The sequence below is a fragment of the Anarhichas minor genome, unplaced genomic scaffold (assembly GCF_050575085.1).
Source record: "Anarhichas minor isolate MPS153535 unplaced genomic scaffold, ASM5057508v1 ptg000062l, whole genome shotgun sequence".
Taxonomy (NCBI): domain Eukaryota; kingdom Metazoa; phylum Chordata; class Actinopteri; order Perciformes; family Anarhichadidae; genus Anarhichas; species Anarhichas minor.
Window position 1 is genome coordinate 7,077,465 of NW_027466508.1, and position 27,568 is coordinate 7,105,032.

General features: G+C 41.0%; 1 protein-coding gene across 1 annotated transcript; it reads right to left on the bottom strand.

Moving 5' to 3' along the window:
* Nucleotides 1–1,595: 1,595 nt before the first annotated feature.
* On the bottom strand, nucleotides 1,596–27,568 carry cdkl5 (cyclin dependent kinase like 5). Its single transcript, XM_076077862.1, has 20 exons — nucleotides 27,526–27,568; nucleotides 25,123–25,157; nucleotides 18,479–18,524; nucleotides 18,259–18,395; nucleotides 17,709–17,829; nucleotides 17,539–17,598; nucleotides 16,581–16,671; nucleotides 14,391–14,493; nucleotides 13,390–13,476; nucleotides 12,772–12,852; nucleotides 12,463–12,632; nucleotides 10,583–11,466; nucleotides 9,482–9,822; nucleotides 8,050–8,151; nucleotides 7,615–7,720; nucleotides 6,479–6,614; nucleotides 5,428–5,533; nucleotides 4,080–4,241; nucleotides 2,734–2,994; nucleotides 1,596–2,182 (listed from the first exon to the last, which is right to left on the bottom strand). Exons 1-20 carry the CDS (start codon nucleotides 27,560–27,562, stop codon nucleotides 1,778–1,780), a joined length of 3,471 nt encoding a protein of 1,156 aa, XP_075933977.1. The 5' UTR covers nucleotides 27,563–27,568; the 3' UTR covers nucleotides 1,596–1,777.

Genomic DNA, 27,568 nt, shown 5'->3' on the forward strand with positions numbered 1-27,568 from the left:
GATCATGACTATTAATATTAAAAACAAGTTGTAATGCGAATACAGTAGGAAAACCAATATCAGATGTACAAAAGGCATTTACAAAAACTTTGATAACACAAGCTTTTAAAATGCACACTGAAAAATGTAAACACACACACTAAAGGATACATCTGGTGTTATTCCATACCTTTCTTATTGTCGACAAAATCCAATGAAAAAAACGAAACCAACAACAAAACATTGCAAGAGGCCCAATAGTGGCGGCATTTTGTTTCAGGTCCCAGTGAGACTTGAAAAACGAAGCAGTTTGACGAAGAGATTAATGCGTTTAAAGGCGTATTAGATGCTAAAACACTGCACAATAGTTTATAATACTCTGAGACGGGATTTTGAAACACTGGAAAGTTGTGACTGCTGTAATGATTTCATTAATTTATCGTCACAACGGTTACAGACTACAAGTAATCTACCATTCATTGTTGGTTTTGGTCTTTTCATGAGATTTGTTTACGCTTGTTCCACGGACTCAACATTTCAGACCTTAAAGGTTGCAGGTGAGGTATGCCTTTTTTGCTGTATGCTCTCCTCGTATCTTTCACACTTAGATGTTGTATTTGAGTTACCCAAACCTCTGTTTAAGAGGCCAACTTTTCACCGCTAAAGTTAATGTCCGTAACTTGCTGTTAAGGCTGTAGACAAAACCAACACGAAGCTGGAAAGCTGTTGTGGCTGATGAATGAACTGAGAGACTAGAAATGGGGGGACTGGGGAAATGGGGAGACTGAGAGTGGGACATAAAGTGAACCGACAGTTACTGTGTGTAGAGCACAGAGCCTAACAGTCTCACTCTGGCTGGTCTGCTACCGAACCCTGCTGACAATCAGCCCACCACAAAACTTCAACACGAATGTCATGAGAGCGATGCGCAGAATTGTGAGTAATGTCCAAGATTTTTTTTTTTTTTCCCACCTTGGGCAACAAGTATTCATCAACACTTCTTTACATTTTGATGAAACAAACAGAAAGAAAGGTGAAAAATAACGTGATATAACGTGAAAATCTGTTAATAACATATCAAATTGAACAAAAAAAAGGACATTCACCATTAATAAATATTCCTTTTGACACATTGTATTATCAACACATAAATATCTATGCATTTCTTTGTGTCGAAACTAAAGCTCTTGCAATTACACATTTAAATCTATTACCTTATAATATTCCCATATAGCCTACATACTGTGTCATTTATAGCTTATATCCTTGAATTTAATACAAATAAATATTTCATAAATTATGTTGATATAAATCTTTTTTCAATTTTATTGTTCTTATCAAATATCAGAGCTTGAAAAACACTTGAGTTCATTGGCCACCTGTGTGTGACAGCGGCTGTCTGACGTTTTGCTTTGCTGTAGTGTCCTGTGAGCAGAAGATGGCAGCAAAGAGGCCACGTGGGCAGTGTCTCCTTGACAGGAAAGACCAGCTTATTCTTATGTTCTAACCGTGTTAAGTAGAGAGAGAATAACATACAACTGATACAGTACTGGCATCCCCGGAGGGAATGGGCCCCTTTCCTGTCTTTGATTCCCTAAATGACACTTTGAGTTACTGGTCTTTGGCCCGTCGTAGTCAGAGACACGAGCATCAGCACACAACTGCGTTTCTGAACGAGGACTCGATCCAGTGAAACAGGCTTTCGTGTAAACTTTTACTACAGTACCGTGACGTCTGGCAGATGCTTCCAGGATGGAGACATGTTGGAGGTGGCGTGGTTTGGGAGAGAGGGAGGGGCTTAAAGCGCGGTCTCCTTCAGGTCGTTGAGGTTCGGCATCCTGGTGCGGGAGGCTCGGGTAAAGGTGGGTCCGTTCTGCCCCGGTTTGATGCCCAGCTGCTCTGGGGTGAACTGAGTGCCCTCCGCCCGCTGTAAGGCCGACACGTGCCAGCTGGACTCGATCTGTCCAGGGAGGGGGTAGCTGGCCTTGCGGCTCTTGGCCTGGGCGGAGCTGCTCACCCCCGGGTGGCCCCTGCTCTCGGCGTGCCCTCGACCCTCGGAGTAGCCCGCTTTGGAGGAGGGCTGAGGGGGGTTGGGGAGGGGGGCTTGGAAGCGTAGGTCTGGAGGAGGAGGAGGAGGCTGTCCTTGGTTTGAGGAGGAGGGGGAGAGATGAAGGAGCCTGCGGAGGGACTTGAGGGGTTGACTCTGTTAGGAGAGAAAGAGATAAAGTGAGTAAATGAGTTAGTGTGTTAGTCCATCCACCCGGTCTGTGTTCTTTCCTAGTTAAGACCTAAATCTTATAAGTAAATGTAGGTTTAATTGTTGCAGGAATAGTGTACATAATGAACAAGCCTGTTTCTGCAAGGCCAATTCTCTCTTTTGAATTCCAGTTGGGGACTATGAGCAGCTGTAAGGGACTTAGACAGGCCTAAACATCCCACCCTCCTTCTTTATTATTACTATTTACTTGTTATGCTATTCTATCTCATTTGACTCTGTTGAATCAGTCTGGTGAAGACCTGATCGGTTAAAAGTGTTTTCTTTAAATAACAAAATCTGTTACCATGCAATACAAAACCACAAAAGCCAATACAAAAAGGTCTTTCACATTTCATATATCATGTGCACAGAATTATGTGACTTACATAACATGATTTACATATAATGTATGTATTGATGACGGACACTAAGGGTCTGTTTTGGTATTATAATGAGGTCATTTTAGCGTCTCCAGTATGTAACGTTAGGCTACACACCTGAGAGTGCGAGTCCACTGGTTTGTCTGGTGGCCAGTCATTCACTCTCTCCCTCTCCCTCCCTCTGTCCCTCTCTCTCTCCCTCTCTCTCTCTCTTTCTCTCTCCCGCTCTCTCTCTCTCTCTCTGTCTCGGTCCCGGCTCTGCTCCCGCTCCCGGTCTCTGTCTCGGGATCGCTCGCGGTTTTTCCTCCGGCTGCCGTGGTGAGAGGACGACTTGGAGCTCCTCTGCAGTGACAGGTGTTCTTGCCCGTTACCAGGAACCTGACATTTCAGAAACATGAAAAAAACTTTGTGTAAATGCTACTCTCTCTAAAGGCGAGGTTACCCCAATCATCTTCATCACACAACACGTGTCACTCAAATCACGGTGAGGTTCTTCATGCACCTCTGGCAGCACCAGACGAAACCCAAGCAGGATGTGATGGTGATAAGTGATTACTTCGTACAGAAACAAATGCAGTCCTCAGAAGGTTTTGTGTCTAAGTGTGTTTTCACAAACTATAATATACATTTGGGCTGCAACTAATGATTTATTTCATTATCATTTTTGTTTATTAATAAATTCATTGTTTAATCTATAAAACATCAGAAAGAGTACCAAAGTACTTGTTTTGTCTGATCAACAGTTTAAAAAAAAGATTAAATTACAATAATATAAAACAGCAAAGAAATGCAAATTTTCATAAATTATTATATGATATATAACATTTGTTTAATTTTTTTTTTAATATTTGGATTTTATTGACTTGATATTTGACTTAAACAACTATTCAGTTATCAATCTGTTGGATGATAAGAAGAGATTTAGTTGCTTTTGGACAGAGTCAGGCTTGCTGTTTCCAGTCTTTTTGCTAAGCTAAGCTAACCTGCCGCTGTCTGTTGCTTCATGTTTCATGAACAGATATGAGAGTATTATATTGACCATCCCATCTAACTCTCGGCAGAGGAAGTGAAAAAAGCACATATCCCAATAAATGTCCAACTACTGCTTCCTGCAGCGCAGCGCAGAGTCCATCAATGTGTCCAGTATGAGTTTGCATACTGGACATACTGGAGTGTTGAACATGTCCATGACCCTCTTACGATGTTATATTAGAAAAGGATGAGTGTTGTCTCACAAATGCAACGTGAATACAAAGCGACCGCATTCGATAAACGTTATAGCAAAGACATGATGGATGCACAGACACCGTGTGGCATTAAGACTCAAAATGTATTTGAAATCCTTTCTTAAATTGGAATTTTTCCCAGTCAATCAATCGTGAAGCTCTTGAGAAGATTTCAAAGCAGATTCTGATGAGGGCAGTGCGCGTTAACATGCAGCCATAGTGTTGAGGTTAGATTACTGGTGAGGCAGGGTAGGGCGTGGTAGGCTGGTGTTGTGCCATGGGCGAGCCGACTACGGGTAGGACTTTGACAGCTGAGTTGTGCTTTAAGCTATTCTTAGAGCTAAAGAGCGGGAAAAGGCTTTTCTTGATGCTGGGGTTCCTCCCGTCCTCCATGTCCGTCTGTGGAGCAGAAGACGCACAGCCACAACTCTCAACACAAATCTCTGGTGGCAAACAGAAAAACAATGCAGCACCTAATGCTGACCCATCTAAAGAAAGACACCACTGAGCAATAGATACAAAGAGAATAATCAATAATAAGCATGAATATCTGATTAAGATAAACAGGGAAGGAAATAAAGGGTGGAAGGTCAGAATAGCATTTAAGGATCATTCAGTTTTATTGTTTTTTTTGCTAGCCATCATTTCTATCCATTGTAATAACATTGTGCTACCCAAAGTTATCGACATGATCAGACAGGTTGTAAACATTCTGCCAGGTTATCTAAACCACTACGTTTGGAGCTAAAACTAAAAGTGTGCCCGACATGTTGACAATAATCAAAAGTGTGTTTTCATCAATTTCTTTACAGCTAATTTTCAGTTTGCACATAAAAAAAAAAAAAAACGCGGAAACACTAAAAAATATTAAAAATAAGGCAAAATATCTCAAAAAAATATCGTTCAAAAGAAACGCAACGAAGCGCAGAGGAAAAACCGACTTAGCGGATCAGTCATGTGGTACATAGAACACTGCTCCACTGGAGAGACGAAAAACATCAGATCTGTGTGGACCAATGAGGGGCCTGCATCCTTCCTCACTAATAGATTATAGATTCCTGCAACATTTCCACTGTTTTGTGTTTGAGTGGCATACTTGTGTAGGTGAACAACTTTGTTGAGTGCAGCAGGTCAATGTTGAGGTAGCAGGCCGGTCTGTAAACTGTGATAAATGATTATAGTTTGGTAATAAGTTTACACATCATGTTTGTTGTCTCCCTCAGATAACTTTGACTAATTGGGGCTTTTTACAATCTGTCTTCTCGTGCTCCTTGGCCCGTCGCTCTTCGTGTCATTGTAGTGATGCCGCCGTGTTCCCAGATTTGAGCAGTTAACTCGGTGAGTCTAATGTTATTATTACCGACAGGAATGATGGCAGAAACTGTGAAAATAATAAACTCTTTCACACTCTTGGTGGTTAATATCAGTGTTCCTTCACACCGTCAGTTAGTTTTTAAGCACAAATAAACACTGATGCTACAGGTAATCATTTTCTACTGATAAGCGTTTACTACACACTACAATGCACTTCATAAATAAGGGAAACAACACATTGAACCAAAATAAACGACTTAGATGGTCTTACTATTTGTGTCTTCTTCTTTTTCTTTTTAATGGCTCTGAAGAAGCCTTGTTTTTCCTTCTCTTTGGCGGGCTCTGGAGGATTCATGACCATTGCTTCTGCGGTGGTCCTACGTGGCAAATGTGGAGAAATTGTTCAGGCTGTATTATGTTTATAATGACAAGCTCAGGATTAAATGTTGACTTCTTATCAGGTATGTCTCAAATGCTACAGCACAACCTGAATATATAATGTAAGTAATAAAATAAATATACAGTATGAAAAGACACTGGTCCTAAAATAATACCAGAAACTATTTACTCTTAGAACAGAAAAATGAACAAACAGAAAATTTAAAAAAAGCACAATGTTTTTTTTTTTGTCTATTTAAAAAAAATCGTGGACAGTGTAAAAAAACATTATCTTGTTTCTTGTTCACTTAATTTATGGTTCAACTGTCAACACAAGAGTGGAAATATTGTTTCCAATTCAATGACAATTTCACAACATGTTTTTATTCATTTAATTTCAGTCATTTGGAGACTGTGATAATAACCTTGTAAAAACCACCAGACCACCAGACACAGGAACAGCTTCTTTCCACTGGCCGTCACTCTCATGAACAATTAACCAGTCAAACTGCACTACTACCTCCATTCTGCACTATTTCCATGGACACTGTTGTTGTATAGGGTTATGTTCATATACTGTATATATATACCCCTTTTGGATATATATTTATATTGTACATAGTCGTTAAATGTTTATGCTTACATCTGTTCTACTTTTTGTTTTTTGTTGTCCCTGTTTTTTATTCTTTATTTTTTTTAAATATATTTTAAATATATGTGACAGTGAGGAAAATATGTGAGGTGGTTTTAGGTAATTAGGTATTTTTTTTTCATTTATCATTAGATGTCTACCTCTGAGGTCAAAGCGCTGTATTGTAGAAGCTCAGTTCCTTTTTCACAACAATGAATGTCGACACAGTTTCCTCGACACAACCTTGAATGTACATCTACTCTATTGTAGTCACAGTCACATGCCACGCCAGCTCAAAACAATAAATCCTCACCAGTCAAAAGCCGTCTGGCGTTTGGAGTGGTTGACCATGGCCGCAGGGTCTCCGGGTAGACCGGGTACGACCGGCCCTCGACCCTGACCGACACCGTCATGGAAAGAGGAGGAGTTGTCAGGTCTCGGGGAGGGGACTGAGGAGGAGAGACAAATGATTTTAAAATGTGAGTATCTCTGCAGATTCTTGCTGTCTCTGATGTTAGCAATCTACTATGGTTGAAGTGTTCTGGGAGTTATTCCACAATGTTTTATTTTGCTGGCTTACGTTTGACAAACTCCACCATGTCTGCCCTGTCTAGCCCAAATTTATATGTCCGCCTCTTTTAATTATGATTTGTTTTTAATAATTGTTATTCTATGATTCTAAAACGTGTTGAACAGTCAGAAACCCCAAACTTTTGTATCAACCTTAATGTGACTCAATGTCTTTCGACAAGTCATTCATATAGAAAAAAAACACCACGAAATAAAATTAATAAGCCCAGAAATGCAAGCGTCAACACTGTGAAGTATGTTAAAGTTGGGCTTTTCCTTTAAACATTTCCTTTTGGTCCATTTAAGTTCGTTTTTTTTCCGTGTGTTTGCTTACTGTCCCCAGAGTCAAACATGTAGAGGAAGTTCCTTTGCACCAGATTTTATTCTATTCTTTTAAGAGCCTTCCCTAAAATAATTGAACTGTCCACTAAATCAACTGAAAGTGCAACACAATTTCAATGTTTTTAATAGAGGTATACAATGATGGCTTGAAGAAAACCAGCATTGTTCTTACACTAATACCCCTGCAGACACACCTGTAGTTTTTATCTTGCGTATATTTTGTGGATAGATTTGTGGTATTTGTGGGCGTATTTTTGGATGCATTTCTTTTCTTTTTTAATTTAATTTAATCATTATTTTCTTTCTCCTTTTAAATAGCCTCCTGTGTACAGGTGTAGCAAATAAGTGTTTTGCTGCAAACACTATACGAAGTGCATCTGGTTCTAATCTTGTCCAAAGATGCATGTTACAGTTCTAAAGCTATTTGATGTCCATATCAACTAAACTAAAATAAACTAAACTAATAAATAAGTAATTTTTCATTTTTCTGTTGCCACAAGACACACAGCTTGCCTCTCAGTGAGTCCTGTCCCTTACCTCGGTAGAAGCTGCCTACTCTCCGAGGCATGGACTCAGTGAAGATCATCCGGTTCTCTTTGGAGGAACCTCCATCCTCCACATGAGGGTCATGATACATGCCGACCTAAGAGACGCACATGTCATGCGGACACACAAACGCACAAGTACACACATGGACACAGGACCATACAAAGTTGCTCAGCATCTTCATATTTGTGATTGATAATCTCATTTATTCTCACTTGATCATTTAACGCTAGCTAACGCATTCACAAGACAATCGGGACAATGTTAGAGCTTTTTCAGCGAGGTTACATTTATACCAGCGACAACGTGCGGTGAAGCTGTTGACCTGAGCAGAAACAGAAAAAGCTATGGAAACGAGCGGTCAGAAGAGCTACTGTCTGTGCTGGGTGAACTGGCTGGAGGAAGGGAGGAGTCGGGGGGTCGGACCTCGTTTTTAGAGCGCTGTGTATGAAAAGCAGCAGTGTTGTCCCTCGTAGAGTCTTTGATGGGGGCACAAGGGTGGCTCATGTCTTTAGGGGACTGCTCACTCTGTTGAGAAGACGGACAGGCGCAGGTCAAAGCAGACTGGAAAAGCAGCATGAAGCAGTGGCAATGACAATGTGAAACAGTGACAGTCCCTGCACACACACACACACACACACACACACACATCAACTTGTGACATACACACATTTTCAATAGACGTGTTAAAGGAAAGATTCACCCTTAGATACTAATGCATCAGAAAATACCAATTTTTCCTCCCGTTTCATTCATTTCTCAGATTCACTTTCAACAAGTAAAGGGCTTTAACTTCAGGTAGAGTGCTTCAGTGATGGTGGAGCAGCAACAGGTTTTCCAATACTTCCTAAAACCTCTTGTGGCAGCATTACATTATGGTCTCTTGAGGCTGCTTGTGGAGAAATGTAGTTCAAATGTGAGGTTACAGTGAAAATACGTAATAATTGGCGCCACCCTCCCGTTGGCCACACTGCCATCTGCATATGTATTGCCTCTTGGCTCATCTTGTTTCATTAACTTCATTCATTAACTGATCAGTTCTATTTCTGTAGTTTTCCTTTTTACCTTTGTGTCCTCTTGGCATGTTTATTGTAGTGGTTTGTCTTTCATATGTCATGTGTCTCTGTTTTTTTTATTGTGCGACTAAACTAAAATGAAGTTATATATTTAAGATAAATAATCATTTTAATTTGAAGATAAGAAACACAATTATTACTTATAATGTTTCACCTGCACAAGGTTAACTTATGTTAGCTACAAGATTGCATCAAGTGCTCTTCAGACGTCGTCTTTTATTACAACAATCACACAGATGTTGCTGTTACCATGGAGACGGTAAAAAAGAAAGAAGTAAAAAACTATTTGTAGCCATGGGCAACGATGAAGTCCAAATACCCCACCAGTCCAAGGAAATGTTCTTTTTACTTTGAAATAATTTGGCAGAAATAGACTGAATTTTCTTTTTTTTTACCAATAAAGCTTCAACCACTATTTTTAAATTTGAATTGATCTCCTGTACATTTAGGTCTAAATATTGTTTAAACCCTCTCTACAATGAACGATATGTAATTCCGGTGGAAATCTATCAATTTTATGCCCAAAAAAGGTAATTAGTCTAAATCCATCATAACTGACACTTGATGTCATTAAGATGTGACTTCAAACATCAATAAAAGTCAAAAAGGATCCTGCGCTCTATGTATACTGACCGTCTGCTTTAAGCTGGTAGCTCTGGTAGAACATTTATTGTCTACATTTGTCTTTTTGTTGAGAAAATAATCACTTTTCTTACGGTATTATTTTAGGGTGAATGTTTCCTTTAGCGCCCACCACACTCACAGGACTGTCTGCCACTAACCCTCGTCATGTCATCCGTGCAGTCTTCTCTGGAAGAGCTCACTGAGTGTCCAGTCAGGGTGGTTCGGTGCTGCAGTTGGGGGGAGAGGAGCTGCAGGCTGCTGGCGCGCGTCGGTATCGCCTGCCCTGGCGGAGGCAAGCCCGCCATCCCACCCTCGATCCCGTGGGGCCGGTGGCGCTCCCTCCTCACGTACATGGAGTGGCGTTGAGGCCGTTGCTGAGAGGAGAAGGGGGAGGTGTAGCCCAGGCCATAATGATAAGACTCATGTGGGGAAGGCAGAGTGTGAGTGGAGGGCATCCCTGCTCCTCCCGGGTCTAAGAGCTCCGGAGCGCCGGCCTCCTCTGGAGCAGGGCGGAAAGATAAACGTCGTTAGAGCTTCATGTCACGATTATTGTCTGCATTGAATATTCTGTTATTTGGTTTGATCCCTCATTCAAACGGTGTCATAAACTGTGTGAAATGCAAAATTCAAATATCTTCTTTTGTTCAACCTAAAGTCAAAAATGTATAGTATTTAATTTACAGAGACATAAAACAGAACAAAGAAATTAAACATTTGAGAAGCTGGAACCAGTTTGACATTTTGTCTGATGAATTTGCTAAAATGACTAATCATTTAGCAAAACTGTCGATTAACCAGTTAATAATTTCAGCACCACATGTCAAAGTTGTCATTTATTCCATGTCAGCCGTTATAATTACTGTTCCAAATACAGATAATATACTGGGAACCAGTCATTACGCTGACAACATTTGATTTTATTTGTGAAAACGAAATTTACTTGTGTATCATGAACTCGTTGTATCCTGAAGATGCTTTTTAGAAAACTCTTATCTTGTGATACGTTTCCCACACGCCTGCCTTTATACTACTGAACTGTCTCCGGTGAAAAGTTTAACAAGACATGGTGACCATTTTAAGAGATCTGCATGAAGACATGAGCTTTCAAACCAAACAGTCGAGATCTACTGTTTGATGGATATAAATACTTTTAAAGACCTTGAACAAGATTGAATAAAAAAGGCTGGTTGAAGCCTGAAGCCAAAGGCAAATTAAATTCAGGACAATAAAGTTGACTGAAATTAGGCTCTCACACCTACCTGGTGTTAGAGGTTTATGTCTGGATTTGTGTCTGGATGAGGAGTCCAGCGTGCTGCTCTCCATGCGGACATTGCCGCTGCTACGAGAGGCGGGGCTGTGCCCCGATCGATCACTGTGCCGAGCAGAAGGGCTGCCGGGCGGCACCTGGGGAACTGTGGGAGCGTTGAGGTCTAAACAGCTGGCAGGGAAGAAGCGGGCCCCGGGGCCCATCCCTGCTGTCGTGTTGGAGTTGGGGTCATCTGGGTGGAGTCGACCGTCGCTGAGGTTCCCCACGGATTTGGCATCACTCAGCGCGCTGTGGCTCTTGGACAGGCTGAGGTAAGAAGCTGAACTCTTTGAAGAGGAGGACATGGATCCGTGGGCAGAGTCGGCCATGCTGTGGGTGTGTCGGCCATGTTGCTTCTCTGCTCCAGACTGAAGAGTGTTAGTTTTGCCCTCCAGGAAGGTGTGGCGGCCTACCTGCTGCTGCTGCTGCTGCTGCTGCTGCTGCTGCTGCTGCTGCTGTTGCTGCTGCTGCTGCTGGTGCTGCTGCGAGCGAGAAGAGCTGGGTTTGCTGTGGCCGTACTTGGCCCCGTGTCCCTGGTCTTGCAGCTTTGTGGAGGGTCCTAAGCTGAAATCAAACTCTGTCTTGCCTTTGGCTTCGTTGGGGCTGAGGAGGTGTGGCAGGTTGTTGTTAGCCAGGTCTTTGTTGGATGAGGCAGAACGATTGAGGGTCTGGGACATGTACTGGGCCTTGGGGTGGAGCGTCGGACTTAAGCTGGACGGAGCCGGTTTGTTACCGTTGAGGAAACTCTTGTTGCCGAGGTGATGGAGGTCACCATGGCGGGGGAGGCTGGAACATTCTTTGGCGTTGGAGCGACGGCTCGTGCTCTTAGTGTGACTCCTGGAGGGGCAGAGAGGGGGATGGATAACATTTAAGACTTCATCTTAACGTCTTAGTCTTTGTGAACGTTGCACTTCACATCTCAGCCTCACCTCAGCTCTTATTCCAACAATCCTACTTCTGCTTGGGAAAAACAACTTACTTAAGTTGGAATAAATCTATATTTGGACGTGACATCTTCTCTCAGGAAACAATGCTTGTGTCAAGAAGCAAGCACTGCAACCATTATAGCGAATTGCTGTGATTTATTCACTTTAAATGAAAAAAAAAATATCAGCTTTATACTTAAAATTCTCAAGAAAAGTCTGAACAAAAACTGTAAAGTGCTTTGAATCAAGTGCCACAAGCATCATATCAATTATTTTTTTACAGAACATCCTGATGGCACATCTTTTGAACATTAGTAAGCATGCGCTGCGTTTATGCACGGCCTCAAGATGACGATGACGAAGAGCCAACTTGGGGCTTGAAAGGTTGTACTCTGTGTAAATGTAGTACAGAATTATATCTTTAAAAGGGAGCTTACTACAGTATCGTGAGTCCTTGTGAAACAGATGGAGAATATGTTTGGGCAAGCATGGACGGTATATATAGTCACATTGTTCATAGTTTATGAAAGAAACACAGTTGCAAAGCTCACATGACAACACCTATACAACCATATGGGCGACCGTGGCTCATGGGGTAGAGAGGGTAGACCGGTAACTGCAAGGTTACTACATGTGCTGTGCCGAAGTGTCCCCGAGCAAGACACTAAACCCCTAACTGCTCCCTGGTCGGGTAGGGATTGGTCAAATGCAGAGAACAAATTTCCCCACTGACTAATAAGGTATTGTAAAAACAATATACTGTACTGTACATGGTAAAGAGTTTGCTATACCCTCAATATCATCCAGCCCTAGTCCCTGAGTTCACTTAGTGTAACTAAAAAAATAGGATTGTAAGAAGACTCCCATGTCGAAGCTGTGACAGAGAATGAAAATAAAGGAGTCGGACCTCGTGGGGACTGTGTTCTCTCCATGATGGTGTGTTTTCCTCTTGGAGGAGCGCGGCAGGTTGGGAGACGCAGGAGGAGGCCTCTCTGCCTGCCTCAGAGGCTGGAAGGCCGGATGGTTCAAACTCTGCTCCGTCAGGTAGCGCTCAGTTGGGTTTAGCAGCAACAGGTTCTGATGGGAAATGTGTATTGATACCAATGTTAATGATTGACAAAGGTTAACAGGAGCAGAAGAGGATAGATTAATGATGGACGACACAACAGGTCCATGTAAATTCAATTTAACACATTTTGAGTTTGAGATCTTTTACCTTCATCAGATCCAACATCAAACCACTCAAGATGCCTTGGTACCTTCTCTCCAAAGTCTGAGGATGAGCGACTGAGGGAAACTGGCAAGCACACACACACACACACACACACACACACACACACACACACACACACACACACACGCACACACACACACACACACATCAAATTTGTATTGAAACTAAACTTTTCAGAGCATTTGAAATTACTATTAAGATTTTCAACATACAGTAGATGTTCCTGCCAGTAAAAACCATCTCTCAGTTCAAATCACACACAAATCTATCACTGGATCACACTAAACAAACTACCAAATCACACACACACACACAAAGTATTGTTTGGCCTTCTGGGACATTTTCTCTTGTTGCTAAACTGAACACCAACCACCTATCTCATGAGTCATAGCAATCCACTCAGTCATGGTGCTGGGAACACTGCCATGAGAGAGAGAGAGAGAGAGAGAGAGAGAGAGAGAGAGAGAGAGAGAGAGAGAGAGAGAGAGAGAGAAAGAGAGAGAGAGAGAGAGAAAGAGAGAAAGAGAGAGAGGGAGAGAGAGAGAGCTGGAGTGAGAAGGAAAGGGGGTAACAACAGGGAGGAGGAGGATCCTTTCCTACCCTGATTCCATGAAAGCGAGGGTTGTTGTAGAAGAGTTTCATCTGCTCTGCAGGAAGTGCCCCCAAAACCTTCTGGATGGTGAAGAGCTGGAGGTAAATAAAAAGATGCAGCGTCACAGTTAATATAGTGTGGCAGTAGTTTTTTTTAAAATTTTTAACTGTATGTATATTAATGCTGGAAACAACTGCTGACAAAACAATTTCTTGATTTAGTGCACACATTTAGAGGTGTTTCCAAGGTCAAAAATGAACTTTCAGTCTCAACTTTCAAGCCAGTATGGACAAGTGTTCAAAGTGTTGCCAAACAAAGGACATTTCAAAATACATGGTGCATTTCCATGGCAACAAGGCAAAATCTACCTGTTGATGAAGATCATGTGAAACGATCAGACATCTACTGAATTGACATTGAGGTGATTTTGTTTGTCTGTCAGCTATACGGATATTGCTGTTGTCATGTTAGTAAAGCTTAATTAAACATCCAGCAGTTACAGAGCAACAGTAGCATTCACTTGGATTGTGAATTGATAAATGCAAGTCCAATATTCACAGTCCTTTTAGCTCTGCTTTGGTCTCCACCAACTCCTAAAGGAAGTATAACTGTCCCTTTATGAATATAAATAAATGCTTTCCCAATGCTCCCTAAATGCTCCACTGTTTTCACAAGTTGCTAATGTTGTCTTTTAAGAGCTTCTTGCTGAAAACAGCTGCAAAAAGCAAACCAAAACAGTAAAGTCGTCTTGCGATTGCTTATTTCGTCTGATGCATACGTCATTCTTGTCCAGGTGTTTGGTCAAAAGACCTGTGATTTCCATCTCACACGGTATCACAACACTGTGAAACCCTCCCTTTAAAATGCTCTTTTTATTACATTAGAAAAAATATGTATTTCAAGCCCAAATTGGCTCTTCGTCAGTTGCAGAGAAAAGAACGAGAGGACCAACAAATACTTTTCCGTTGATTCATTGTCGGACTAATGGACCTCTCGTTTCTTTACCAACCTGATCTATCTCACTCTCTCCTGGAAACAAGGGCTGTCCGTCACTCAGCTCCCCGAGGATACACCCCACCGACCACATGTCCACCGCCTTTCCATAGGGGGCCCTGAGATGGAGCGAGACAGAGAAGACGGTGATGTGAGTGATGTTACTGGTGGTGGTGGGGCGGCAAAACTAAAGGATGGACGCCGTGTTCCTGGTGGAGACGCTCATAAAGAAGATGGTCATTTCTGAGGGAACGGAGCTGAAGAGTCTGGTGAGAAATGGCGAGAGATCTGGCAGCAGAGAAGCAGAGGAGCGGTGGTGTTGGAGGGAGAGAGTATTTGAGTGGGCGGCATTCAAATGCTGTCTCAATAAATGTTCCAGGGCATTTACTAAATCAGGCTACAGCAGTGAGGCTAGATGACGTTCAGCTGTCTCCAAGCTAGAATGGACATTTAATGCAGCAAAAAGCCTCAAAAACAAGACAAGAAACAGAAATTGTCTCTCGGGGTACGGTGTGGATTGTGCACGGTGATTTGTGTCACATCATCCCCTGTGATCTGATGATTTATGGGACTGAACCTTGTGCACAAAAACACATACAAAAATAATATAGCTCTTACATAATAATAATAATAATAAATAAAACTAACATTTTAAAATACAATACTTTAGAGCTTACCAGAACTTTTTTGTTTTTTTTACATTGACTTCATTTCCGTAAATTTAACCTTGTGAAAAATTCCCTACTTTCTTAATATAAATAAACAATTAAACACTGGATCATCAAAAAAATGGAGAGCTGAAAACAGAGATGTTTGTTCTTAACATCATGAAAGCTGATTTGGAGACACCAGATTTCACTAGACGGGGACAATATGTTAGAAGTGACTTGTTGTTCCTGCTAATATCTATGTGTAGCATATTTTAGTGTGTCAACAATTTATTCAGTCTCATACTGGAGATGCACTAATCTGCAAAGCCAGAGCATTCTGGACTAGAGCTGCAAAATTCCACAAATATCAAAGGTGGAATTGAAAGTTATGGGAATTAATTAATAGGGTATGATGGGAATATTTGGCTGATATTACATATCATAAGCAGACATAAGCCATTCATTTGTCAAATACAACCATTCATTTGTCAAATACATACAATGTGAAATGTGCCATGTGGCGATTTAGCAAACTAGCAAGTTAACTAATGATGAAAGGCACTTTGATAATTTGAGCAGACAATGTGGGCTGTGTTTAAAGTGAACAGCTCATTTATAAATGTTTTACAACGAGGAATGAATGGAAATCGATTGATTAATTACTTAATCCTCAATCAGCTGCAGGACAATCAAGCTACTTGCCACGTGGTAACAGTTAGTTGGCAAAAACTAGCAGAACGTGTTAACAAGTTCTAAAGTGTGTAATTCGCTTTAGGCTAATATCTGCTGATTAACTGTAATATCGTTAAAAAATATCAAATATATCCACTACAGTAATGTAACCAAAACTTAGATGAAAGCAGGTAGTCCTTTGGCTCAGTGCGGTAGCGTTGGCAGTAGTGTGGGCTGCACATGTGATGGGAGAATGCACTGTGCATGCAGAGGGTTGAAACTGACTGAATTCTTATTTAATGCCATGCTGGAACATCATCTGTTTGTGTGATGAGAGAGTGCTGCTGAATGCAGTGCACGGTTAATATTCAATTAAATGGGTTTACTTTTAACCAAAACATGTCATAAGACCTAGTATTATTTTCTCACCTCTAAAACAAATTCACCAATAAAAAAGTATGATTTTTAGATATAATTCCAAATTCCGAGCTTAATTTCCCCAGGGACACTTTCCAGCCCTTTGCGGCCATATTTTAGACACAATTGCCCAAAAATTGCAGCCTGACACATTTGGGATTTTTGGTCTCAGTTTGTAATGATGATGATGATGATAAGCGCTTTAGTTACCGTTTCTTTGGTATCATTCTCAGTGTCTTCTCTATCAGTTACAGCATTCAGTCATGGCAGGCAGTTGACTACAGCTTTTAGTTCCACAGCACTCCTTGGCCTCATGTTTCCTTACATAAACGATTCGAATGACTTCTTCTATCTCGTACAAAAACTGGTGCCCAACTGAATGAGGTCATTTTCTCGTTCTCCTTCTCAAGTAGTGTCCTACACACGCACACACACACACACACACAGACACACACACGCAGACTCACCCCAGCAGCAGCTCAGGCGAGCGGTACCACCTTGTAGCCACATACTCAGTGTAATTGGCATCTGTTCCCTCAGACAGGTTACGAGCAAAACCTGAGCCAGAGCAAGATGGAAATGAACACATTACTGTTTTTTTAGACATCCAGTGCTCTGTGATAAATACAAATGGCTAATTAGTAAGAAAGTGCAATCAACAGTCAAATCGTTTGGACAGCTACAGTAACAACATGGCCATCATCCCATGTGACCAGACTCTAATTAGTTATGCCACTGCAGGCGGGCCTCTGTGCTTCAGATAACTGGTGCACAGAGAGTCCGTTTTAAGCACGGAAAATCACAATAAACAGAATTTCAGCTCCAACACTGAATAACAAACAAATCTCACCCCAGCTGACTGAGTAGGATTGTATTAGAAAGAATTATGCAAAGCTAACTGACCTTGGGATTTTGCAAACAAATGTAGAATATACCTGGGAGACTAACATAATAATAAAAGAAAATGCTGTATCAATACAATCTGTCAGTATTTTACAGGGGACACAGGTGCCCAACATTAACTTGACTTTCTTGACATATAACTTTGGCAGAGCAAGTGCTTTTCATAGAGCTTAGTGGCTGCTTCCCAGTGGCAGAATTGATCCTCACAACTCACATGGTGACGAATTAATGGTGGGATTTGTTTCACAGAGAACCGAGCTGGCAAAACTGAAATCACAGATATAACTGCAAAAATCACAGATAATTTGACAGCAATACGACAAATGTGCACATGTCTGTCTAATAAACCAGTTAAAGCTGATTCAGTCTGGTAAACAAATACCTTGATTTTTACAACCAATTCCCTTTATTTGACATGGGCAATGTGTTGTTTTTTTACCGCACTGCACATGTAAATCTCAACAACTCAACGTGACAAATATGGCTGCTGTATAGAACAGAAGGATGAGACCAAAGACTCACCGAAGTCACAGAGTTTAAGGACGTCCTCGGAGCTGATGAGGAGGTTCTCCGGCTTGATGTCTGAAACACAGACAGACAAAAGGCCCATTTTAAAACTTAACACCCGACTGAGTGACACTGATATTTTTGCAGCAGATACGTAAATATAGAAGTAAAGATAAACTCTTCACCTCTGTGTACTATCTCATTCGTGTGACACCAGTTGATGGCTTTGATGAGCTGGTAGATGTAGCTGCGGACTTTATCAGGTGGTGCGCCGTTGGGCAGTTCCTCTAATAGCTCCAGCATGTTCTGCAAACCACAAGACAGAGCTAAGACGCGTGGCTGCAGGTTTGACTGTTTATACTGTTGATTACAGGAGAATGTGCTTCAAAATAGGAATGTTGCCCGAGATAATTCTCCCAGTGGGGGGGATTTCTCTCCTCTTTCCTTCTTTCCTTTTTAAACCCTGACCAGGAGAGCGAGAGGAGACAGCATGCTAAAGTGACTGGAGTGCGGTATGACAATAAACCTGTCAGGAAGTAAACATTTAAGTGGATACCCTGACAACACAGTGGGGAATACCATTATTCACCAACAGTTCATATGTTGCCATGGTGATGCTTTTTTTAATGCTTAACTGAGCAGTCTCAGCATCCTGAAACTCGGAGCCTGGATAAAGCAGAGTGGCGATGACAATTCACGTGTGCATGTAGCATGAAATAATGATGACGAGCTGACCCTCTCGACGTATTCAAAGACGAGGTAGAGTTTCCCCCTCCTGCGAAAAGCCTCCTTCAGCTCCACGATGTTGTCCTGCTTCAGTGTCCGAAGCATCTTCAGCTCCCGAAGCGTCGTCTCCTTGACCTCCTCATTTTCTGTGCGGAAATGAAAGAGCCAGAGATGATACCGCAGCTCCTCTTTCTCTCTCCCTCCTCGTCTCCCTCCCTCCCTCGCTCACCTTCGCTGTCTTTGAACTTCTTAATGGCCACCAGCTCATTGGTTTCCTGTGAAGATAAGAGGACGTACGTTGTGTTAAGAAGGTATAAATCAATTTGTTGGGTCAACAAGGCGACTTTCCGAGATAGGTGGCCATGATAGAAAGACGCATCAAACATAAAAAATCTGACCGAATAGATAGAAAGTCTTTGTAGAACGAAAGGTGAAAAAGACAAATGAGAGAAATTAATTTCCTGCCCACATGAAAAAAAAAAGATGTGTGCCCAAGTTTCCGGCAGTGGCAACACAAGAGCCGTGCTGTGTGCTCTCATTTTAATTATTTTACCACAGGGCTTTCACACACAAAAAAAAACCCCAAACCCTTGGCATAGTTAATATGCATCATAAATCTCCTTCAGCTTCTTGCAGGTTGCTCTGGTTGACCTTGCTGAATTTTACAAGCTGGTTTGGATGCAGATCCAGAGATTTGCCATGGCTTTGTTTCAAAGGCTGTGCTGCAGCTTTAGACATCAAGTATATAGTGTACGGTTTAACTGGAAAACAATAAAAGGGTTTTTAGGTTTTGTTGCAGCATTTCACGGGTCAAGAACATCAAATGTGTGTTTGCAAACAGGATACTCATAGAATGATAGCACATGTCTTCATATACTCTTTATCAGGATTTCTGCTGCCTACGTCCGTGGCGGGGGTCGGGGAATTGGGCAAAATGCAGTGAACGCAACCTGAAAGAAATCATGCTTTTACCACTTTTTTCTAAGTAGAATATATAGATAGATATCATGCTTTCCCATGAGCTCCTTATTAACAAAAATGTAGATTATGGACAGCTTTTGAAGGCCTAAAAGAATAGCGCAAAAAGTTTGCGAGGCTATAAATAATCCTAGGCAAATAGCTTTGGATGGAGAATCCATCACACACATTGCACTGCAGGCATGTAACAGTGTGACCTTTTTTCACAATACATCTGATTAATGTCTGGCATATTTTGCTGACAACAGCAGCAATTTCGTACGTGCCTCTAAAACTGAGTGGGGTCATTGAGTGGACCTATCATTGCTTTAGCCTGTTACTGCTATGTGTCCTAGCGTAGTATTTCCTGTTTTATTTTGAAAGACTAACTCCTCCTGCCGTTTCACTTCCCGCCCTTGGGTGTTTCCCGCCTCCTTGATTAGTTTCAGCTGTCCTCTCCTTAGCCCAGCACACAACAGACCTCTGCTCACCTGTTCCCACTTCCCCCATTAGTTAGTTACTGTATACATATAGTGGGCCATTTCCTTTGTTGCATCGTTTGTTTGGAGTTTTGCTGCGGTTTCCTTCCTGCCTTCTGGACTCCATGCCTGTAAGCTACTTCCTGCTGTCTCCTCATCTGCATCTGCACTTGGGTTCTTCTCTTGCTACCTGCCCTTCAAAACCGTAACATGTTACTAGCTAATATTTCAAACTGGTGTTTGAACTACAGCTGTCAGATGTCATGTGCAAACGTACTTATGTTTGAATATTTTATTTTCCAGCAAAATGTGTTCATTTCTAAATTCTGGGAAATATCTGCATGCATCGATTAAATGGAGAGCCTGTCTGGTTAATGTTAACGTTGGATGCTGAGGCTGGCGTGGGTGACAACAGCGGTCCAGAGATAATTACACCCTCTCTCTCCATCCTCTGCATGTTCTTCTATTGTCCTTTTGTTTACGGAGGGTCAGACAACAGAGTCGGCCTCAGTGTCAAAGAGGTCACGCGGTGAGGAGCTGCACGCCGCGGCCCAGCACTCCGGCTCACACAAGCCAATTGTTCAACTGACAACTCTTTAATTAGAGTTGTCTATTCACAGATTTTCACACAAGAGGTGAATGAAATGAAACCTGGATTTATAGCCCGAAATTAGTTTCCAGTGAAGGGAAGTACACATCTGAATAGCAAATGGGGAGATTTACTGTGTTTACCAAGCAAAATAAAAATAAAAACTCATAACTGGTGACATTTCAAGCTCTGTGGCAGCACCTTGTAATGTGCTGATGATGCTTGTGCTCATGTGTGACATCTCTGCCCTCAACTGATTTACCTTTTTGAGCCACTGTTAAGTCAGCACACCTATAAATAGCCTCAGGCTTGCTCATTTTCTGCTGATGACATGAGCAGCCCCCCTGATTGTCACAAAAGAGTAGAGCTTGAACATTTCACATCAGCCATGATGTGTTCCGGCATGCCATGGGTTGATAAATGCTAAAAACTCTGCCATTAGAAGCGGTGCTGCACTTATCGTTTCATATCAATACTTGTCTATAGAGAGAGGTCTTCATACTTATTATGCTAAAAGGGGAAATGTGGGAATCTTTAATGGACCACATTGGGGAGCCAATAGGACTGACTCTTTTTTTGTGATTGTTAAATAGACTGCACTTATATATTTGTGCACCTCTACGTTAACGGACAAAAGGCCTTTCTTTAACTGGTGGTCCTGTATTATACTCGTGTCATTCTCTCCGTCAAAACCCATTTTGTTTTCTGTTGTCTTTGTGTAGGCCTTCAATCAGACAAGTGATTCATTACATTACAGTCATTTAGCAGACACTTTTATCCAAAGTACAGCCGTTTCATGAAACCTTTTTGTTGCAAACATGGTACAGCGAGGTTTCCCTTTAACCAGTAAAAGACCTTGTCAAGTACAAGGTCTTTCACAACTTTAGGTTAAATTCACGTAAACACAAGGAAGTCACAATACTGGCAACTAGTCAACGATGGGTGTCATGTATGCAGAGACTACATGCATTTGACATTGTTGGATATGGTAAGTATTAAAATCGCTGGATTTGACGAAAACAGACATTTTCATCTCTTATTTTATCCATTAACAAATATAATATATAATAAATTAATTAATATCTTAAAGCTGATTGATATTGTGATATATATAATGACCACGCTGCTGACCTTATGCTCATCAAAGCGGCATTCAAAATGAAACTGCTTCAAACTGTGACGAAACCTAATTTAATACAGAAGCAAAATCATTTAAATCACTGATGCCATCAATATGTTCAGATCTTTTTCAAATGACATATGACAATCAAAATTAACTAGAGCCCATGGTTGATGTCCTCAAATTGCTTAAAATGTTTCACCAACAGCCAAAAACCCCAAAAGCATTCTGCTAACAAATATGTTAACTTTAAAACTTTGAAAGAAAATCAAGCAAAAGCCCATGTTTTTACCTGACAAACAATTAGTCAATTACCAAAGAGTCAGTGATGATCAACCACCAGTAATTAAATAACATAATTTCAGCACTACAATACAGCACAGAGATAAAGTATAGGCACCGGGAAATGCTGGCCAGCGTGTAGGTTGAGCTATTGTCACTCTCAACACACAAATTCAAGATAACACATAAGCCTCCACATACACACACACACACACCCACATACGCTAATACAACACCTCCATGAAGTGGCAGAACATTGCACAAACGCCAGCACACGCTGGCTCGGCTACTTCAATGTGCCATCAAACGCATACTGTACTGTAAAGTATACATCATTTATACAGGGACACACGTTCATAATGCATTTATTTTTCTTGGTAGTACAGTTAGTCTCTTCTGAGTCACCTGGTTGGGTTTCAGCCCGGTGCCTATGATTCCCTCTCAAGGGTCTGCTGTCGACTCCTAACAGGGTGACCCATTTACCATCGGCATAGTCTCCGTATTCAATACCTTCCTCTCCATCACACACACACACACACACACACACACACACACACACACACACTCTCTCTGCCACCCTTTTCTCTTTTGCCCTGCTTCCAGCTGAGAAAAGTAAAAATAACTGCTCTCTCGCAGCAAAGCTAAAAAGCTTTTATTGCCATGGTCTGAGTCTCTACATGTGAAAATGAATCCCCTACAACTGTTATATAAGTGGGAAACATGTCACCTCTTCGTAAGTTAGGCCAAAAGAAAGGATTTACCACACTTTGACAGCTTGCATCCAAATTTTTATGAAATGGAGATTCGCCGGCAACCAAATTCACGGTCCAATAAAAGGAAAAGGAGTTTGAGACGGAAACATTATGAATTCCCGTTATTGGCTTTGGCTCAAGCATGACAACATATTGAGGTTCAGCCACATTATTCACACGGCTTGTCATCTCTTTAATGATTGAGTTGTCCTACTTGTTGGTTCTTTCTCCCAGACTCTTTGCTTTCATTTTTCACGCGGCATTGAGCAATATGACACATATTCTGGCGCTTTCATGACACAGAATAGAAGTCATAATCAATAACTAGAAACTTCTGTCTCTCCCGCTCTCTCTCTCATCAAAAACAACCTAAGATAGCTGTTGCATACAAATATTTAGCAAGCCAAGTCAAGTACATTCCTCTCTAATCTAGTGCTGATGCAGAGAACATTTGTCTTGCAAATGCAGCTTTTTACTTCAAACAAACTCCTTAATCCATGCACACACACTGAGACAGACATCTTCGGAAGACGAGTGGAATGTGACAACAAATTTCAGATAAATTCACAGTCGCTTGCATTTTATTGCGCCCCATAATGCGGATGGTCCTTTTAGAGTTTATCTTGTATCTGCTTCTGCTGAGGTTTCAATTCCAACTCTAACTTGTTCTGCTTACCATGTCATTTTGTTCATGTTCCCAGAACACAAGCGTTTGCATATTTAGAGTTTCACTCAATGTCTATAATTTATGGCTCATTTAAAATTTTCATGAGGCGTAGCGTGAAGAAAACTTGGTCAAGTGTAGGGCCTAAAATTAGAGAAACATGCACAAATGGCATAAGGGACCACGGGGCAAACACCAAGCACTCCCAGTACTCCATAATGAATCAGCCCAGTTTAGTTTCATCTCCCCTTCATCCGTCATACAATGCAGTGTTTGCTATCAAGCACGTCTTCGGAACTTGATTCTTCATTTTCACTTAGAACTGAGGGCGGGGAACAACAACGATGACCAAAAATGAAATCACATTTGCTCTTTCTTTGCTGCTGAATAGTCTCTGGGAAACACATTAGGATATCAGCGGCATTAAACATTTGAAAGATGCCTTTCTCTTCTCTCGTCGACTCTGCTGCGACTGTCACTCCTCCCACAGTAGTCTTTTCTCGCTCTCTCCGTGTGGACTGAGGTGTTTTTCACAAATATATTGTGTCCATAAATGTATGAACCTTCACTGCAGAAAGTTTTTGATCCATGCAGCTCAGTGCGTCTGTTTGATTCAGCGAAGAGGAGTGAAAGTATTTCCACACGTGAGAAATCTGTCTGAGGTATATTGGTAAAATGTATAAAGAAGTCAAGTGCGGGTCTATTTGTAGAATAAGAAGCCGTTCACCTTGATAGTTTCCGGTTGATTTTTTACTCGAGTATCTCTGAAAATTGATCTCATACTATTCAGCCACCACAATCCACACGGGCTGACATCTGAGTTGATTAAAAATGTTGATTCTGTCATTCTGAGTGGCCTTCAATTATCACTGTGAGCTCAGAGCAATAATTGTTTTGCCTCTCTGGCTGCCTTCAAGCAGGTTGGCTGTATGCAGCGTGAGAGGAATGCCTGCAGGCAATACTCAGGGCTCAAAAAGTACTGCAAAATTACATTTAATATAAATACTGTAATAATGTATCTATAAAGTTAATAGTATCCTAAAAAGACACCAGAACTGAATTACATGCTTCTTTTTGTAAAGATGCAAATTCAACGACACTCTATAAAGAAAACTAAAACTATTTCAAGTATACAATACATAGCACTCCTAGTTTTTGTTTTTACTATCATTACTCTAAAAAACACAATAACTAACTTTAATTTGTTATCTGCTCGGTTGATTTAAATGTTGAAACTGAACCTAAGCCCTTGGTAGCAACTAAAGTATGATACAAATTGATTTACTTTTATGAGGCAGTGTTGCCCAAACACCCTTCCTGCATGAACAAATCTGTTCTGTTTTGATTTTTTAGAACTAAATAAACTTTTGTAACAATTGTGAATGTTACTCAATGTGACAGTATTAACTTACTAACTTCAAAAGCTGATGTCTGTTTTAAGAAATTGATGCGATGAGATGACAATGGCTGTTATGCTGATAGTCATGGTTTTATTTCAGCAGTGCATTTGATAGCTGTTTAGACTCCTCCGTTGGAAGAGCACCTGAATTATTTGTAATTACAATTTCCAAGTCTTAAATGAATGTATGAGTCTTCTCTTTCTACATTCAGACAGAGAGCTGCAAAAATCATCAGTTTGGTGTTTCATTCATAACATTGTTGATGGATTTAAAGATGTTTTTAGCCTCTGAGATTGTTTCTAAGTTTAGTCACTCACATACTTTGTGTAGCTTTCCAAACAAACGGTTCCTACTCTCTTTTAAACATCACTCAAAGATTGACAACATGCCTGAGACTGTGTCAAAATGTGTCAAAAAGAGAGCAGCTTTGTGGCTAATATTAACTAAGTGTAACTGACTGAGCCTGTTTGCTGAAGATAACTGAGATATTAGATATTGATGTTTACATTTGATTCTTCATCATCGTCTGATTTTATTATTGAAACACAGACATCATAGAATAATGATGCGAACCATAAATATATATATATTTTTTTTACAAGTGAGCAGAAAGGAGAAATGCTGTCTTACCTTGTGCCTGCACTTAAGCACCACTCCATATGCTCCTGGAGAAAAAAAATAGAGAGAAAGACACAAAAGATCAATACTGTTTCAACATCTTAATTACTGTTTTGGTTCCATACACTTCAAAAAAACCAGTGCAGTAGGTGAGAACCACCAGAAACAATCGTTAATAGGTGAGGCGGAGGCTTACGTACTCTCCCACACACTCTCTCTCACACACACACACACACACACACACACACACACACACACAGTGTCCCTTTAGCTTTCAGCCATTGCTAAGCACACCATGTTCTCTGTTGATCATCCATATTTCAGATGTTAATTATTTAATTTTACAAACTGCTTTGGTTGCCATTCAAATCACACGATCGACCTAATAAGGTCCAGTTTGAATGTTTAATTCAAGCGGGGAACGACACAAGAACAAACAAATTGCCCCACATGACTAAAACTAGCAGTAACATAAATATGAAGCAGAGTTAAATGATCCAGGAGACTGCAGTCTTTGTCTGTTGAGCTGAGAAACATTGACAATGTCAAGTGAAATATTCAAATGGGAATTAATAATGGGAAAAATGGTTTCCATTAACAACAACTCTTTGATTTATGTATCCTGACAAGCACCAATGTGGATCACATGTTAGTGAGAATCATCAACAGAACAATAAACACTCGGTTACTTTGTCTTCTCACATTAGAGTGAAGTCAGGGATGCATGCCAGTCCAGCTCACTGAAATGAGCTACGAAAGAAATCATTCCTGCTCGGTTTGATGTGTGAAGGACTGTGTGTGTGTGTGTGTGTGTGTGTGTGTGCAGCTAGACTTAAAATATCCTCATTTATTTTATTTTATGACCAGCCATCAATGCTGTCACTGGAGCAAGAGTTGATTCTCCTGTAAACACACACGGAAGCCCTCACTGATGGATACAATCGAGGCTGATGCTCATCACCAACCTCGGCATTTGAGATCTTTTCTGAAAAAAAAGTAAAGGTTTCCCTGTGAGAAAAATTTAATTCTGGTTAGAAAATATCCAATCCCTTATTATATTTTAAACTTGTCCATGGCTTAAACGTGTTCTAAATATACCCATAGAGTCTGATCAAATATTGGTATAAGCCAACAAAAAATAAAGTGTATCTCCGAATGTTGTACATCCAGGGTCATGTCAAACGCAACTCTGCTGCTTTGAGTTTTTTTATTCTTTATTAATCCACTTAATCCACTAATTAACTCAAGTTGTTTCTCCCCTGCTGTTCTTTCACAGTGTGATTTAGTTACAGTCTGTGAAACTCCCTTCTGATATTTTGCGAGGGCACCTTTTATTTATTTTTTTGCGATTTTTCCATTGGATTGTGCAGAAAATAAGCTTTGTGGCAAACAAACGTTTATGATACTTAAATGCAAACGTACGTAAATGAACACCACCTTTGTGATTTTTGACGAACTACACCACGGTCGCATGAGCGCGAGTATGCACGAGGCTGTGAAGGCAGACTAGTTGGCGTGATGGCGTTTTGTAGTCTCATTTAGCCACTTGTTAGAGACCACCTTTTTGTTTTTAAACCAAAAACACATTCAAGAAAACATTGACTGCAAGACGAGGGACACGGAAGCGCAAAAATGCTAATTTACAGGTTTTTGGACATATTCCTTCAGCACTCTTTAACAGATTGATGTGTGGAGCCGACACAGCCCTGTGGATATGAGACACTACATTGATGGTAACTTAACCTTGCTTGAAAAAAAATACAACAACACCAAAATGGAAACAACTGGAAATAATTAGGGAATAAAAAACAGTATTTCTGAGCAGAGACACTCCGAGCAGCAGAGGGGTGACCATGATGTGACTGTTATTGCACTGATGAAATTAGTGGAAACATACACTACCAAGACAACAGGTAACAATGGAGTTTGCATCAACGGCAAATTAATCAGGAAACAGGGAGGCTTCTTAACAAAATCTGAGATATTTAAGATATAAAACAGGGAAATATAGGAGAAAAGACCTGTCTAATATAAGCCTGTTTCAGATAAAGGTCTGTTTCTCTCAGCAGTCGGGGTAAATAAAGGCCGTGGAAACTATAGTATGGTAAACAAATGACTAATGCTGTCGTTTTCTTCGTGAGGACAGTCTCGAAGGATTACATGCTTCTCTATGAGAAACGACTGCAAGCTCTCAGGCTCACAAATCCCTTTAAATACCCTCTGTATTGTGTACAAAAATGAAACAAGACCTGACAACTGTGATGTGCAGGTTTCAGCTGCACAATGCAAACTGCCCCATAGGCTGTAAAAACACACAGTAGATTTGACCTCATCTGATCAACAGGATCAGAGTTGTAGGCCTCACGTTCTACGAACATGCAGTAAAGCCCTGCGCGCTGTGTAAAAACCACCCACCTTCTCCCACAATGCCAAGGACTTCAAACTTATTCATCACATC

Excerpts from the sequence above, each read along its gene's own strand:
- cdkl5 (XM_076077862.1), bottom strand. The coding sequence starts at position 27,562 with ATGAATAAGTTTGAAGTCCTTGGCATTGTGGGAGAAG. Across the intron at positions 18,525-25,122 it reads TGCTTAAGTGCAGGCACAAG|GAAACCAATGAGCTGGTGGC; the intron begins GTAAGACAGCAT and ends TTATCTTCACAG. Across the intron at positions 18,396-18,478 it reads GAAGTTCAAAGACAGCGAAG|AAAATGAGGAGGTCAAGGAG; the intron begins GTGAGCGAGGGA and ends ATTTCCGCACAG.